At 44.7% G+C, this 15,287-nt stretch overlaps 1 protein-coding gene across 2 annotated transcripts; it reads right to left on the reverse strand.

Moving 5' to 3' along the window:
• On the reverse strand, positions 1–14,203 carry LOC132985425 (mitotic checkpoint serine/threonine-protein kinase BUB1-like). 2 transcript variants are annotated; one of them, XM_061052782.1, is made up of 24 exons: positions 14,017–14,203; positions 13,793–13,852; positions 12,356–12,497; positions 12,062–12,258; positions 11,639–11,679; positions 11,465–11,541; positions 11,133–11,182; positions 10,565–10,764; positions 10,358–10,476; positions 8,896–9,365; positions 8,744–8,784; positions 8,333–8,452; positions 8,097–8,207; positions 7,846–7,936; positions 5,927–6,005; positions 5,497–5,674; positions 5,335–5,392; positions 3,298–4,136; positions 2,479–2,579; positions 2,224–2,385; positions 1,913–2,070; positions 1,639–1,816; positions 1,099–1,205; positions 1–464 (listed from the first exon to the last, which is right to left on the reverse strand). In XM_061052782.1, exons 1-24 carry the CDS (start codon positions 14,037–14,039, stop codon positions 266–268), a joined length of 3,801 nt encoding a protein of 1,266 aa, XP_060908765.1. In that variant the 5' UTR covers positions 14,040–14,203; the 3' UTR covers positions 1–265. The 2 variants fall into 2 exon arrangements, with proteins under 2 accessions (XP_060908765.1, XP_060908764.1); XM_061052781.1 differs by having other exon boundaries at positions 11,465–11,544.
• Positions 14,204–15,287: the final 1,084 nt, after the last annotated feature.

Raw genomic sequence — 15,287 nt, forward strand, 5'->3', positions numbered from 1 at the left:
TTACTTAAATCTGAGCACAGACTGAAGATAAACTGCTTCAACACTTTATTCTTTACCAAAGTAAAGTGGACGATGCTTCCAGTAGTCAAACGATTCAAATGCTGATTTTATAAAATTAAAAACAAAAAGGATAATAATTACATTTTTTTTACATGCACACATTATGAAGATACTCAGATCCTCCTCCACACCTTCAAAAAGTTACAATAAAAAGATGAAGTGCAGGTTGAGATCTCAGGTGGTGCTGATGATGGTGGTGGTGTCGTCATCTGCGGGCGGCCTTGCGGCTCTCCAGCAGCAGCACCACCAGGCGGCTCTTGAGCGAGGGCAACTTGTTGCTGTAGTTCTGCTGCAGGACGGACGTCAGCTTCCAGCGGAGACTCTGCAGGCTCAGCAGGGAGCCGCAGTCGGGAACGTTGAGCAGGGTGTGGAAGAAGTCCTGCCACATGTCACTGTGGGGGTTCCTGACGGGCAGAAAAGAACACAGAAGGAAGATCTTAGATGGTGTAAGAGATTGAGATCCAATGGAGATGCAGCTTAACCCTCATGCATCACTATGGACATTTTTGGTCAAATGTTTCCTCTTCATCTGGTCATCATTTTGTCTGTGTTAGTGCATATGGCACACATTTTTGTAAGAAAGTTTCTCTCTTGACACATTTTGGAATGCACATTTTATTTTTTTTAATAGATCAATAGAACACTGAGAAACATGTTTACTACCCTCTGAAGTCACTAAGGACAAAAATGTCCACTTCCAAAAAACTGCTATAAAAATAGAACAGATTGATATTTTTTTCTACTTTTTTCTGCATAAATCTCTTAAACAACTTCAGCCCTGCTCAAAACTAATAATTTTTAAATGCCAGTTTGATTACTTGATTCTGGCATTTAAAGGGTTAAATTCCTAAAAATGATTGAATGTTTGGTAGTTTTGAGCAGGGCTGAAGTTGTTTAAGAGATTTATGCAGAAAAAAGTAGAAAAAAATATCAATCTGTTCTATTTTTATATCAGTTTTTGGGAAGTGGACATTTTTGTCCTTAGTGACTTAAGAGGGTAGTAAATTAAACTGATGCCTGAGGGTTAAGAGGACTCACCTCCTGAAAACGCCGTTTGTCTTCCACACGCCGTCTTCATTCATGACCTGCATGTACGTCCCGAACAGCATGCAGTGCACTGTCCCCGCTATCCCGAAGTAATCCGTCTGTAAATATATAAAAGAGGGTGAAACACAAGACGAGGAGCAGAGAAACCGGCCCCCCTTTGGTGCTTTAGTAGAAGATGTGAAATCAGCACAACAATTTTAATATAATTTACAAACAATCATCATGTTAGCACCCATACAAAGTGAAAAACAAAAACAAACAACACCATGTGTACAACCTATCCCCGTTTTATTTGACATAATTTTGTTACTATACTGTCCTCCATGTCCCTCTTTCTAATTCATTCATTTTATTTACTGACCCTTTTCCTTTTGTTTTGTTTGTTTGTTTGTTTTTGTCTAAATCTGCTTGTAAAACTGTATCGTACCACAGTTCCCCTCTTGTTTGTATCTCTTTTGTTTTATTGTGTGAGTGTGTGTTTGCACGTTTTGGTGAATAAAAGTTAACAAAAGAAAAGAAGATGTTCCTCACCTGGTAGTTCCAGGGTTTCCCGCTCAGCATCTCCGTGCACTGGAACCCTGACGTCAAGCAGCGGCTGGTGAAAGCAGTGCCTTGTGGGAAGAGCTCCATGTCGATGCTCTGCCCGAGGTCGACCAGAGCAAGGCCGTGGTCGACGTTCTCCGCCTCAAAACATTTGTTCTCCAAGAACCTGAAGCACGGCGACAGAAACAGAAAACGACCATGAACAAACTGCTTTAAGCGAGCTGAAATAAATCTGGTTTCACTCCCGTCAATATTTCTTTACCTCTCCCCCAGCAGGAAGTTGTCGGGTTTGACGTCGGCGTGGATGATGCGGACGCCGTGCAGCGTCTCCACCATGCGCAGGATGCAGACGGTGAAATAGATGACGAGCGGCTGAGGCATCACCTTATCGCTCAGCGTTTTGAAGATGTTCACCGCATTCTGAAAAGTGCAGACACAGATTTAGTCTAGGACTTGTATCTGTGTTGCCATAGTAACCACGCAGGTATATCATATTTGAAGTTGTAAATGGAATCTATCGAGGCGCCTCTCTCACTTGGGGGACGTAAAAACAAAACGTCGGTGTGACTTTACCAGCAGGGTGCCGTAGTTGTGGATCTCCCCGATCAGCACGCTCCCGTTGTTGAAGAGGTGGGCGGAGCGCAGGCTGCCGAAAAGGTGGCGGGTGCCGGGCGGCAGCCGAGCGTCCAGCTGGGTGTTGATGTAAAACTCCCAGGGGTTGGCCGGCTTCTGAACCTGCAGAGAGACAGAAAAGAGTTCCATTAATGAAAAAGGAGCAAGACTCAGGGGCCACGAGCACATGGTGAGCTTTTGGATCCACAGCCTCACCTTTAACACCGTCTTCTCGGAGGTCGTGGGGTCGGTGGCCTGGTAGACCTTCGCAAACGCTCCTTCTCCGAGGACGCAGTCGACCCGAAGGGATGCTTTTCCTGTGAGAGGGAGAGACTTTTACAGTCTACAAATGCTTTTCTTACTACACCGCATTATTCAGAGTTAAAGCCGTTATGTCCTCCTTCTAACTTTAGATTCTGCTCCTGAATGCTCTGGATTTGTTTGGACCAGAGAAGGTAGGCGGTTTTAAGACACCCCCCCAGACGGCCGTTCTGGACGCCCCTCGGTTTGCCAGATATGAGAGCAGTTATCAGGTCAACAGGTGTTGCAGTGATGGAAGCGGGCAAGAGAAGTGGTTCAGATAGAAGTGATTGTACCCGACCTAAAAAGCCTCTGCATGTTTCTAATAAGCTCCACGAGCAGAAACGTGCTCAAACTAGGATCAATATTGGAGATGCTTTTGAAAAATGGAGAGAGGTTAGAACACAGAAAGGTTTACAGACCCATGCAGAGCTGGATAAACACTGAAGCTTCAGAGTCCACCACATGGTGACCTGAGTGAGCATGGACTCTAGAGAGGAGTGGGGGGGGAGACAGCTCTCTATAATGTTTAGAATTTAGACTGCAACATTTTAAACACTAGAGGTCAGAGTTACATCGTTTGTAATCCTCCCTCTCTCTCTTCAGCTCTCCGATCTAGTAAAGACAAAAATTGCCCCAAAAATATCTTCATCTACACTTAACTTGATTTATAGAAAATCATAAAAAAGTTAAATCTTTTATTAAAATAAAGATAGTTCTGGTCGTCCTCCTTACCCATGCTGATGGTCATCTTCGGGGAGATGTTGGGGAGGGCGCACTGCCAGGTGATGCAGCGGGGGTGAGACGTGAGAGGAGGGGTCAGAGTGGAGAGCAGGTAGGCGATCAGCTCATCGTCCCAGGGGTCTGACACCAGCTGGACCGAGCCCGTCCTCTCCGTCGCTGCATTCATGGACACGTCGGCGCCCGCTCTCCGCCCTCTGTCCGGACTCATCATGGGTTCATCGTCTGCGCTGAACTGCGTCCGCTGCACCGCCGGGCTCATGGGAACGTCAGCACAAAGCGGCGGCTGCTCTGGACTCATGGGGACGTCCAGGCTCTTGTTGTGGACCGTGCGGCGACGGGGACTCAGGAAGGCGTCCAGATCCGGCTCCGCTGTGACCTCTGGGCTCCTGATGGCCGGCCACTCCGGTTTGAGAGCGTTCTCCGGGCTCATGGGGACGTCATCGTAGACTTGCTTCTGGACTCTCTCTGGACTGGCGGGTTTGTCTAAATCCTCCATGATCGTAAAAGGTTCACTTCCAGGTCGGACTGAACTCTCAGGTGGATTGGAGGACTGTTGTTTCGGGGGTCGCTCGGGGCTCGTGTAGACCTCCCAGCCGGGTCCTGCGGTCCTGGACGCGGAGCACTCGGTGGGACAGATGGTCTGGTCTCTGAAGGAGAGGACGGCGGGGGGAGGGGGCTGCACCATGGTGATGGAGGAGGTGGTCAGGCACGACGGGGCAGAGGCGAGACCTTCGCCCACGATGGTGCCTTGTCTCTGGTAGGACGGAGCGAGCGTGCTGACGGCGGTCTCCGAGAGCGTCTCATTGATGGGACTCTTCTCGATGATCGGGCTGAAGGAGGAACATAGAGGACACAGATAAGTGGAGGAGATTTTTGTTCTGTGAGAGACGACAAATAACGATAGATTTATCAGTTTTGTTACAGAGCGAGCTCAAGGAGATTTAAAACGTGAGTCCTGCGGTCGCTCGCTTCCCAACCGGCTATCGTATTTCAACATGTGACAATCCTCAGAGTGCGAGCCCTGCTGTCCATGTTAGGCCCCGTGTCCACCTGGAGGCAGAAAGTCGCCGGCTGTGCGCTCGGGAGTGTTAGCATAAAGGAGAAAAGCGCTGCTCGTCCGTCCTGTCTCCATGACAACAGTCTGTTGATAACGGCCGCCGTATGACCGACACTGCTCCGTTACTTTTTACTGAATGTTTTATATCTGAGATCGTTTATTTACCCGAGCACACACACATAGACAGACAGACACACACAGTTCATTTCCCGATCAGACACAGAGCGAGGAGGACGTGGGGACAAGACACGATCCAAAACTACGGGGAATATCAAACATTTTGAAAAGAGCACCGGTGACGTCATCAGCGCCTTTCTGAAAAGTTGAAAGATTTCAAACTTAAGCACTCGGAGCAGCCACACAAAAAACTGCAAAGCGCTTGTAAAAAAGAAAACGCTGGGCGCTGCACTCTGTTTCAAACTAGACAAAAGCACAACTTTGTGTTTTCAATTAAAGAAAACTCGGAACATGAATCTACGCTGAGATGGATTCAGGATTTTACTTTACTAGTTTCAATCTTCTCCCGTTAGATTCTGTGTAAGCGTGCTCAATTTACACACGCTTCTCAGTAAAAGTACAAGTGGATAAATTCCACTCTTTGCGAGGGAACGCTCATTACACACTGTTGATAAATGAGGGCTCAGGAGATTTAATCGTAAATATTCAACAAGTTTCATTTTCACAATTTTGAAAAGCTCCAAAAACGCCTGAACGCATCTTCTGGGAAAAAACAGCCGCACTCTGCAGGGTTAGAAAACAGAACTGTGACGGCTGTTTGTGGTTTAAAAAAAAAAATCCTTTCCCCTCAGGAGGTCGTCCCCTGGGAACGCCACGGGATCCCCAGGAAGAAAGAGGGAACGTCTGGGGCGACTCGATTATCCTGCTGCCAGCGTTACCCAGAATCCTTTTCCTCTTGTTCAAATCTGCAGGGATTCTGTCTGTAACGTTGTTTTCACACACCGGGTGTTTACCTGAGTTTCTTGGTCTGGCGTCTGACAAAAGCTTCGCTCTCTGCGTCTCCGTTGATTTCTAAAGAGAGAGAGAGAAAAGACATCACATTGTTTGAGCTGCAAGTTTTCAAAAAAAATAAACGCTGGTGTTCAAAGTGCCTGTGCGGGTCTCCGGTTGTGTACCTGGGTCCGGGAAGAAGTTGCCGCCGACTGGCGTTTTGTGTGTGAACGGCGTGGAGACGAACTGAGCCAACATGGCGAAGTCTGTGGTGCTGTTGGGACACGCGGCCAGAGAGTTCAGGGAGTTGTAGCGAGCTCCCCACATGGTGCTCTCGTCGGGCGCCAGGTCGGGAGGCGTGTCCTGGACGAGGAAACAAAGACCGTTAGCAGGATTCAGAACGAAGACTAAATCAAAGAATATTTTTATTAAATCTGATTTGAAGGACAAAGGTCGAGCGACCCTTTGACCTCGAGAAGGAGGTGTGTGTGTGTGTGTGTGTGTGTGTGTGTGTGTGTGTGTGTGTGTGTGTGGTCAGGGGTGAACCTCTCAGATGTTTCTAAATCCTAACGTCTCTAAAAGGTGATGTTGTGTTTGTGGTGACGTCGTACTCACATTAGGTTTGTTGGACACCGGGATCTCAGCCAGAGCTCTGATTGGTTTAGACTTCTGGACCGCGGCAGGAGCAGCAACACTGGACACGGGGACAAAACAAAACCAGAGGTTATGATGGATAAAAAAATGGACCCAACAGGCGAGCGCTGTGTTTCTTCAAGAAAACTCAAATCTTTCAGCAGCTGTTTGAACTCATTACGAGATATTCAGGCCTTCTCGCTCGTTCCATCCATTCAGGGTCACAGGGGGGCTTGAGTCCATCCCCGACCTCAGTGGGCGAGAGGCGGGGTTACACCCTGGACCGGTTGCCAGATCATTATCTGGACTTGTCAGCAGAGCGTGGTAGTGTTGTAGTACTCAAAATCGGTCTTGGTCTCGGAATCTAAAGCATTTTTTACTCGGTCTTGTCTCGGTCTTAAACTGGGTGGACTCTGGATTTTAAATCAAGACCACCACTGATCGGCTACTTCTCCACTAGTTTGATTTGAATCCCCATGGTTACGGCCGCAACCTTCCCGGTGTAACGGTCTTAGTGAGTGACACGACTCCAGCACACAAGATGATGATTCTTCACTGATTTTTATGGTCTCAGTCTCGCCCTGCCTTGCTCTTGGTCTTGGTCTCAGTCTCGCCCTGTCTTGGTCCTGGTCTTGGTCTTGGCAGGGTTCTCACTCTTCTCCAGAGATCATTTTCAGCGATGATCGAGCTGGTATGACAGTCTGTGATCGTGCCACACCATTATTAAAGTGTAGTCTTTAACAAGGTTAATCACACCCACTGTGAGCTACCGCTTCAAAGGTTAAACATTTAATATCATGTTCTGGTCCATTTTTTACCCTTAAAAACGCATTTGAAGAGACAATGCTAACAAAGTTAAAGGTTAGCCAGTATTCAGCCCGTGTTTGACTCACACAGTTGGGTAACTATTTATTGTGCAAATGAACCTTTTTTTTTCCACATATCTTTCCCGATCTGCAGTTTATAAACATTACCAATTGGCATTTATCAACATATGAAATAATTGTATTTCACTCTCGCTTTTGTCAGGCACAAAGTCATAGCAGAACACAGCCCTAGCCAGAAAGACCGACTAGAGAGAGAGATTCAGTGCAAGCTAGCACGCCATCAATAATGTTAAGTAACTACTGTTAATGTGCTGGCCTCAAACAGAGGAGAAAACACAAGTCTACCTCCAGCCTCTCAACTAAATCCTAAAACTAAACTAATTATCTATTTATAAACACAAAGGACAAATACAAAACAACACAACTGCTGCTACCTTTTTCTTATTGCTGCTGCTATTTTAGTATAAATATATTATAATAAATCTATAAATTGTGTTTTTATTTTATTCTTTGTATCTGTGTGCTGTTCTATCCTTTGGTGTCACCTGCTGCTGGAATCTGAATTTCCTGAGGGAACCTTCCCAAGGGATTAATAAAGTTCCTATCTATCTAAATTGTAAATAAATATCTGCTTTTGACACGAGGGGGAGGCGGAGCCATTACATTATCTATAGACTTCCATTCAATCTGCGTTGTGGATTAATTTAACAAATAGATACTTTTATTAACGTGTGGCAGTGAAAATGTCCAACCCTGTAGGAGAGTGTGGGAATAATTTTCCAGGACATTTTTACTTTTTCTCTTATTTTCCAGGTGTTTTCCAGTACTGGAAAATTAGTCAACTGTTTTCCAGGACGAGTGGTAACCCTGTCTTGGTCTTAGTCTTGACTCAGTCTCTGAGCACTCTGGTCTCTGGATGTCTTGGCCTCTTGTTAGCGTTGTCATGACTACAACACTACAGCGTGGCTTATTAAGTGTGATGAGATATTTTCTGACTTTTATTACTTGCTAAGATTTTTTGCAGCATCGTGTGGTGCCGTGTTGGTTCTCTGGCGAGCTGGACTCTTTATTTACCTGCCGTTCTCTTTGTCCGTGTTGTCCTGGAAGATGGTGAACGGCGTCGTCGCCGCAGGTTTGGGGAGAGAGGACGCGCCGCCTTCAAAAACTATCAATGCATCAAAGAAAGAATTCAGTGAACAACATGCACATTATTCAAAATAAACATCTAAAATCGTGTTCCTGTCCCTTTAAGGCTTTCAAAATAAAGTGCATCCATCAGTTTATTTTTATTATGACACACACAGGAGTGTTTGCAGCAGATTTACCGTTTCCCGTGAAGCTCTGATCCGTCTCCCTCTCGGCGGCGTGCAGCATGGACGCACCGTTGAATGGATCCTCGAGGAGCGTCGGGGCCTGGAACATGTCCATGATCACGTCTGGAGGGACAGAAAACCAGATTCAGTGTTTTCAACAACAGACTGTGGCGTGCGTCCTTCAGAGCAGATAAAGAAGGATAAAGAAACCCCCCCAGCATTGAAGCGAGAGTGTTTGCGGCGCTCACCCAGTGCTTCCCGTGTGTTGACCGTTGGCGAGGGCAGCACCCGTGACGGCGTGGCCTGAACATATCCCAGTGAAGTGTTAGGAGTGATGTGAGACAGGTTGGCTGTGCCTCCATGTGACACTGAGAGAGAGAGAAAGAGAGAGAGAGAGAGCGGGAGGGGGGGGAGGGAGAGAGAGAGAGGGGGGAGAGAGAGAGAGAGAGGGAGAGAGAGAGGGGGGGAGGACAGAGAGAGATAGAGAGAGAGAGGGAGAGAGAGAGAGAGGGAGAGAGACAGAGAGAGAGAGAGAGAGAGAAAGAGAGAGGGAGAGAGAGAGAGACAGAGGAAAGAGAGAGAGAGAGAGAGAGACAGAGGTTTGTAAACGTTCACAAGAAGAATCAGTGATAAGACGGCGTGCTCACAGCTTCACTTACTGTTCAGGTTCTCCTCCGGTTCTCGTGGCTGTGCGACATACCTGAGGAGGAAAAGATGGCCGACCTTCATTATAACAGTACTACTTTTTAATTGATGTATGTCGACCCCTCGTTCTCCTCCCCTCGCCTCATGTCTGTGTTCAGCTACTCACTGGTGTGTGGTGTCGTGCTCCTGGGGTCGAAGGTCGTCTGAGCTGCTTGGCTGATCTTCCTCTTCTCTGCAGAGCTCGTCAGCAGAAACACACGGGGGTCTGTGGAGCGACTGGTTCACCTGCTCCAAACTGGCAGACTGATGAACCGCCCAAGTCTGGAAGAAAGACGCCGCCTGGTCTGTGGACGGCGACGCCGCTGCAGGTTCGGGTGCATGAACGCTCCTGTCAGACAGCGCTGAGGGATGAAGGGACGCCGCTGAGCTCAGAGGGTCGATGTCCTCGGAATCAAAGTCGTTCTGCCGAAGAGGTTCAGGGAAAAAAGCAGAGGCGTCCTGGAATAAAGACGGCTCCACGTGTAATCTTAAACCGAGCGAACGCCTGCTGCTCGGACCGAGCGAGGGACGAGGACGCCCAAAGGCATGCTGGGTAGGGTCGGGGTTCAGATTTGTGGCTGCCTCTGCTGCAGGGGGCTGTGAGAAAAAGAAAGCAGAGGTTAGAGATGCAGGAATCACATCGTTTCCCTTTTTTAAATGTTCACAGTCAAAAATAGACAAACAACTACTATTCTAATTATTGTTCCCTTATAAAACAAAAAAAAACAATATTCCCAAAATGTGATCTTCTAGATCTCAGTACTGTTCATAACTGAGGTATAAACTTTGATGTTGTTTTGATAGCTTGTATAGTTAGTACTAGCTTTGTTACCAAAGTGACATAAGATTTTATTTATCATAATTAGGAGTGATGTGACAGACAAATAAAAAAACTTATCAGACACCTTACAAGGTTCTAAAGTGTACATCTGTCAACCTGACGACACGTTTTGAAACGACACATTGTCCGTTATTTTACTGATCAAAAACATTCAAAAAGTATCGACTTTCTGCAGAATAAATACGAGGAGACAGGAGAGAGAGAAACATTCAGCTGTTTGTGTTCACACATGACGCTCCTCCAGGAGTTTTCTGCAAGTGTGAGAGCTCTGATAATAATAATTTATACTTTATTGATCCCACGAGGGGAAATTTGTTTTTTAAACTCTGTTTAATGAACATGCTACACAAACATAGGCCGAAATACATACACATGGACAAACAGGATCCTGTGAACATGCACTAATTGGAGAGGTCTCAGAGTGAGGGGGCTGCCCACAGCGAGCGCTCCAGAGCAGTTTTTGGGGTTCGGTGCCTTGCTCAAGGGCACCTCGGCAGTGCTCAGGAAGTGGACTGGCACCTCTCCAGCTACCAGACATCTTATACTTTACTTTACTAGACCCTCCGATTCCCAACCCAAGTCCCTACAGACTGAGCTACTGCCGCCCCAAAATTGGGCTCGTCCGGGATAGTGAATAAGGTGAGTCCCATGCCGACGTCCCGTTCAGGATGCAACCTGAACACATCGACCGTGTGGTTTGGTTTTCTTTGCATTTAAAGAAACAGAAACAGTGACTGAGCAGTCTCACCCTCTGTGATGACGGCTTGCTGGAAAATCCTCCTAAGGCTTCAGCGGCCTGTTGGATTTTCTCCAACACGCCTTCAAACATCTGGATCTTCTCATCCTGCTTCCTCAGCATCTCCGCTTCTAACAGACCAAAAAAAACAGATATTATCCCATGATTCAAATAAAAACACACGACGTGAGTCTTTGTAAACAAAAAGCATCAGCTCACTCAAAAATTCAGGATCCCTCTGCGCCCGCTCCTGCTCCTGCTTCTCTCGGAGCCGACGGAAGTATTTCTCCGCCCTGACCTCCTCGAAACACAACTCCGATCCTTCGCAGACGAGTTCGTCCTTCATGTACGCGGAAACGGTCCGATGGCCGGAGCTCTGAGACGAGGGAATCGCACCTGAAGTCTCCGAGCGAGATACTCTGTGGAGGTAACAAAGATATGTTCTTCTCTGCACGTCTTTTTAACGTTTTCTACTGTGGAAAAAACATCCTGATACACACTGCAGTGATGTAAACACACAAACAGGAACCATGACTGAACACTCCTCCTCCTGCACAGTCTACAAAAACACCCCATGATCCAAATCAAACTGAGTAAAGCAAGTTGTGAGAGAACATCAGACGACTACAATCTGATATGAGATGCAGGTGTGAAAAAGAAAGCTCCTGAAAATATCATATTATATATGAATAAAAGTATCTAGAAACAATCAGGAGATGTGATGCAGTGCATGTTGGGTCAGAGGGAGGGGGGACTTCCTGTGACCTCGCCCTGCAGAGTGACTTACGTGATGGTGGTTGTATGTGTTGGCGGTTTCAAAGGACCTTCCACCGGAGCCTGAAACAAAGAACAAACTCAGTTAGTGGATTTTAAATGTGCACTCAGGGTTCAGGTAAGGAGTCTCTGTGAGGAGTCGAGCACCAAGGCTAGGCCTGCTGGGCGGGGAGAGTAAGAAGAAAGGCAAGAGAGGAGGGGAGGGAGACATAAGGTGGGAGGGAAAGGGTCAAGGGAGGGAGGAGAGAGGGAGCGAGATGGAGGACCGGTGAGCGAGAAAAGGAAGAAGAAAAGGAGAACGAGGCGTGTGTAAAGGGGGGCTTGTGGGATTTCAAAGACACACACCTTGTTTGGAGCAGCAGCTTCTCTGTGAGATGACATCTGATTGGTCAACTGGGAGTTCTGCAAAGGGTTTGGACCTCCTGCTTCAGGACACAGGAGTTAACGTTAGCTGCTTGTGTCAACACTTTAAAGCTTTTTTTTAAAGAAGCAGCGACACAAAAAAAAATCTGCTCTTACCTGAAACGGGTGTCTGGCTTTTCGTTCGGGTTTGGAACTGCCTGTGAATCACATCGGGTGTCATTGTTGACACGTTACAGAAATGTAGAGTTTAAGTACACACTACCTCAAACCCACTCAGGTTGTCAGGATACAAACATGATCCGTTCCTGTCTCAATACCACAGCTACAAAACTATAAACTTTTAGCTAATTTCTCGTTTTTTAATTCCTGAAAATGGCACTTTTACAACGTTTTGGTACCAAATGATTGCCTATGTATCTGTGTTATTTAGGGCGCACTCACACTAGGCAATCCGTACCAGTATTTACTGACTTGTGACTGTGCACGTTTAACCCCTTCATGTCTCTCTCTTCTAGAGCAGATGGGGGGAAACAGCCACATGGGAGTTAAAGGCGTTTAAGCAGCAGCAGCCGTCGTTACCTGTATTCAGTGAGCACAGTGTCCGCTGGCTGGGCTTGGTTTTCCAGCGCTCTCTGGTAAACAGCATCAGCCTGCTCATTCATGCCGCTCTGTTCAAACTGCTGAGCCCAGGCCACGTAGAGGGCGGCCGTCCGGGTGCCGATACCTTTACTGTAGATGTGACTGTACAGAGCGACGGGGTCCGAATAATAACTCGCCTGTGAGACGGAGTTTGATAAGAAATGCCCGAGTAAGAGGAATGAACACAAAGCAAACTCCACTGTATGGTAATGTGACATTTTTTGTCAGACTTACACATTTGATGCAGTAGTTCACATATCGGAGGTCATCTTTGTAGCGTTCGACGTTGATAAAGCTCCGCACAAGACTGTCAAACACCAGGGTCATCCCATCACGACCGTCTGCAGGTAACTTCTGCTCCAGATACTCCACAAACCTAGAAAAACACACAAATACAGAATATAAGTTTGTTATAAATCTTTTCTACAAGTGTTTGATAATGCCAATAAATCAGTATTAGATCCCCCCCCCACTACTTCTCTTTTCTTTCATGATGACTTGTATTGGAGGTGGGGGGTATTTACACTATATTTATAACTATTCATGCAGCCTTGATTTATTTTTTGACAAAAGAAAAATACATGATGTAAAAAAATAGCAAGGGAGAAATAAAAATAAAAAAATAATAAAAAATAAAATAATAATAATAAAAAAAATAAAAATAAAAAAACAGAAAAGAAGGAAGGGTTGATCAAACTGGACTGGTGTTTGGGTGACATTGCCAACAATGGCGTCTGTTTTCATTCTAACGCATCAGAAAGTGGTATGATTTAAAGTACTGTGCAAATGCCCGGGAGTCATCGTCACATTTGCTGCTTTATCAATGTTACTGTAATTTATCATGAGATGCCTACTTGAGGGAATCACACACAGCAAATGTTGTGATATTAGGTTTGGAGAATAATAAAACTCTGATGGTCAGGAGCTGGCCTCTACGGGGTTCAGATGTGAGTATCACAGAGACAGTATGAGGTCAGATAGATCGATAGACAGACAGAAAATTGATTCATTGATTGATGATGATGGTAATGACGATGGTTTTTGTTTGATAACGACGACTTATAAGATGGTTTCTATACTGATTAGAGCTCTCAAGAACTGCCCTCAATGTTGTGCTTTGCCTCTGGTCACTTCCTGTCAGCACCTGTGTGTCCAATCAGACTCAAAGCTGATCGTTTGCTCTTACTGACATTGTTCCCTTTTTTCTAGATCCTTGCTTGTGTTGTTCTTACTCTCTGATGTACGTCGCTTTGGATAAAAGCGTCTGCTAAGTGAATTGTAGAATTGTAGAAAAAAAGATCTGTGGTGGGTTGATGTGGTCAGTGTCATTATTTGATTATGTTTAAAATAGTAAGTGACTGTGGTACAGTTCCTTTATGTTTAAAGTGAATACAAAAACATTTTCTGTTTTGATGAAGTAAATTTAATAATATCTGTACAACTTCCTCTGCACAAAACAAAAAAGCAGTTCATGTTTGCAGTATTTTCTCATGTTTTAGGCAATATTTTCTGACACCCTGATCATTCATATGTTTCTTGATATTGTATTTTCTCATTAAGATGTGTTACTTTTAGTTCATGTACGTGTTTGTTGGTGTTTGTATTCGTATGGTTTAAATAAAGTTATTTCAAACAGGAGCAGTTCCCTATTTGTTTGGTCACAATACTCACTTATCCCAAAGATCCAGGGGGTCATCTCCTTCGTAGGAGCTCAAGCTGTTTTCAAAATACCTGACGGTTCAAAACAGAACGTGTGTTATTAAAACTACAAAACAGAACAGGTGTGTTATTAAAACTACAAGAACTTCGTTTGAAATAATGCAAACAACACAGTCGCTAACCGCTAGCATGTAGCTACCTCCGGGTTAACGTTCAACGTATTCCTGCTTACTTACTGTAAATAAGTGGCTACATCCATTTCAAACTCTCCTTTAAAGCCGATGTTTTTTTCAACACCAAACTTCCTTTCAGGTGTTGTTTTTGTCTTTTTAAATCTCAGTTTCCTTCAGCATCGTTAGCTTCTGTTTTCTTTCGCTTTTCGAATTTTCGCGCTCAGCCAATGGCAGCGCGAGCGTTCCACTGTCAATTCACGGGAGCAACCCATCCGGGTACTTTGCCCAAACGATGTCGGCCCCGCCCCTTTCTGGGTGACATCATTCCATCTGAATGGATGGTGGTTAATCGACAAGTTGGGGTCATTACCGATTTAAAGTCTTAAAAAATGAAAACCGTACTTTAAAACGGCAAGTATGAGCCTAAATCTGATGACCAGCGATGTAAACATTTAAAATATGACATTTCTGAACAGAGATCGACAGATTAAACACCTGATGAGTAATTATCAACCGTGTTACCTGAGAGGGATCTTTATTTTTAAATAATATTTATTTGTAATAGTTTCTAACAGTGTTCATAGCTGTAATGGAGTGGTTACAGACGTTTATTTTAGAGAAAAGGGGACATAAACTCTGACTGTCACCCAAAAGGAGGCGTGGTCACTCTGGCGAGCCGGAAGTGACGTTCGACTGCGCTTATGAATAGCACTTAAAACATGCAGTAACTGTTTGTTGTGGTGGCCAAAGTACACTAAACCCCTTTCCAGGATCAGTGCTGACAAGACTGATTGCTCAAAATCTATTTTTTAACATCACCAGAAAAAGTGTGATAGATGTAAGGTTTATAGCAAAAATTTAAAAAAAGTATTAAAAAGATGAAAACAGCTAAAAATAACAACATTGAATTTTTTTAAAATAAAAAAAAAACAGTGACAAAGTCAAAACATGTCAAAACGATTATATAACTATTGATCAAGGATGTGATTTGTTTCAGTTTTTTTCTTTTTCTCTAAATTCTTTGTGTTTTTTTATTATTACTTAAAACAATAGTAGCAATTGTTACAATTAGATATATATAAGTGAATAGACACTGGATTTGTGTGTTCTTTCTCTTATCTCTTTCTCAATCATTACTTTGCATACGCACTATTATTGTAATTATTGTTACTACAATTATTGATGCTGTTGTTAATAGTATTATTGTTAGTATAGTTGTAATATACTTGTATTATAACTATATAGAATTGCCTAATTGATATAGGGGTATATTAGAAGTACACTTGCTAAATCTATTTAAGTATATACATCTAGATTTTTTCTGGTTATTCATG

Source organism: Labrus mixtus, chromosome 12 (genome assembly GCF_963584025.1).
Source record: "Labrus mixtus chromosome 12, fLabMix1.1, whole genome shotgun sequence".
In the NCBI taxonomy this organism is placed as follows: domain Eukaryota; kingdom Metazoa; phylum Chordata; class Actinopteri; order Labriformes; family Labridae; genus Labrus; species Labrus mixtus.

Excerpts from the sequence above, each read along its gene's own strand:
- LOC132985425 (XM_061052781.1), bottom strand. The coding sequence starts at position 14,039 with ATGGATGTAGCCACTTATTTACA. Across the intron at positions 5,393-5,496 it reads CAACTTCTTCCCGGACCCAG|AAATCAACGGAGACGCAGAG; the intron begins GTACACAACCGG and ends CTCTCTCTTTAG. Across the intron at positions 1,817-1,912 it reads AACTTCCTGCTGGGGGAGAG|GTTCTTGGAGAACAAATGTT; the intron begins GTAAAGAAATAT and ends GCCGTGCTTCAG.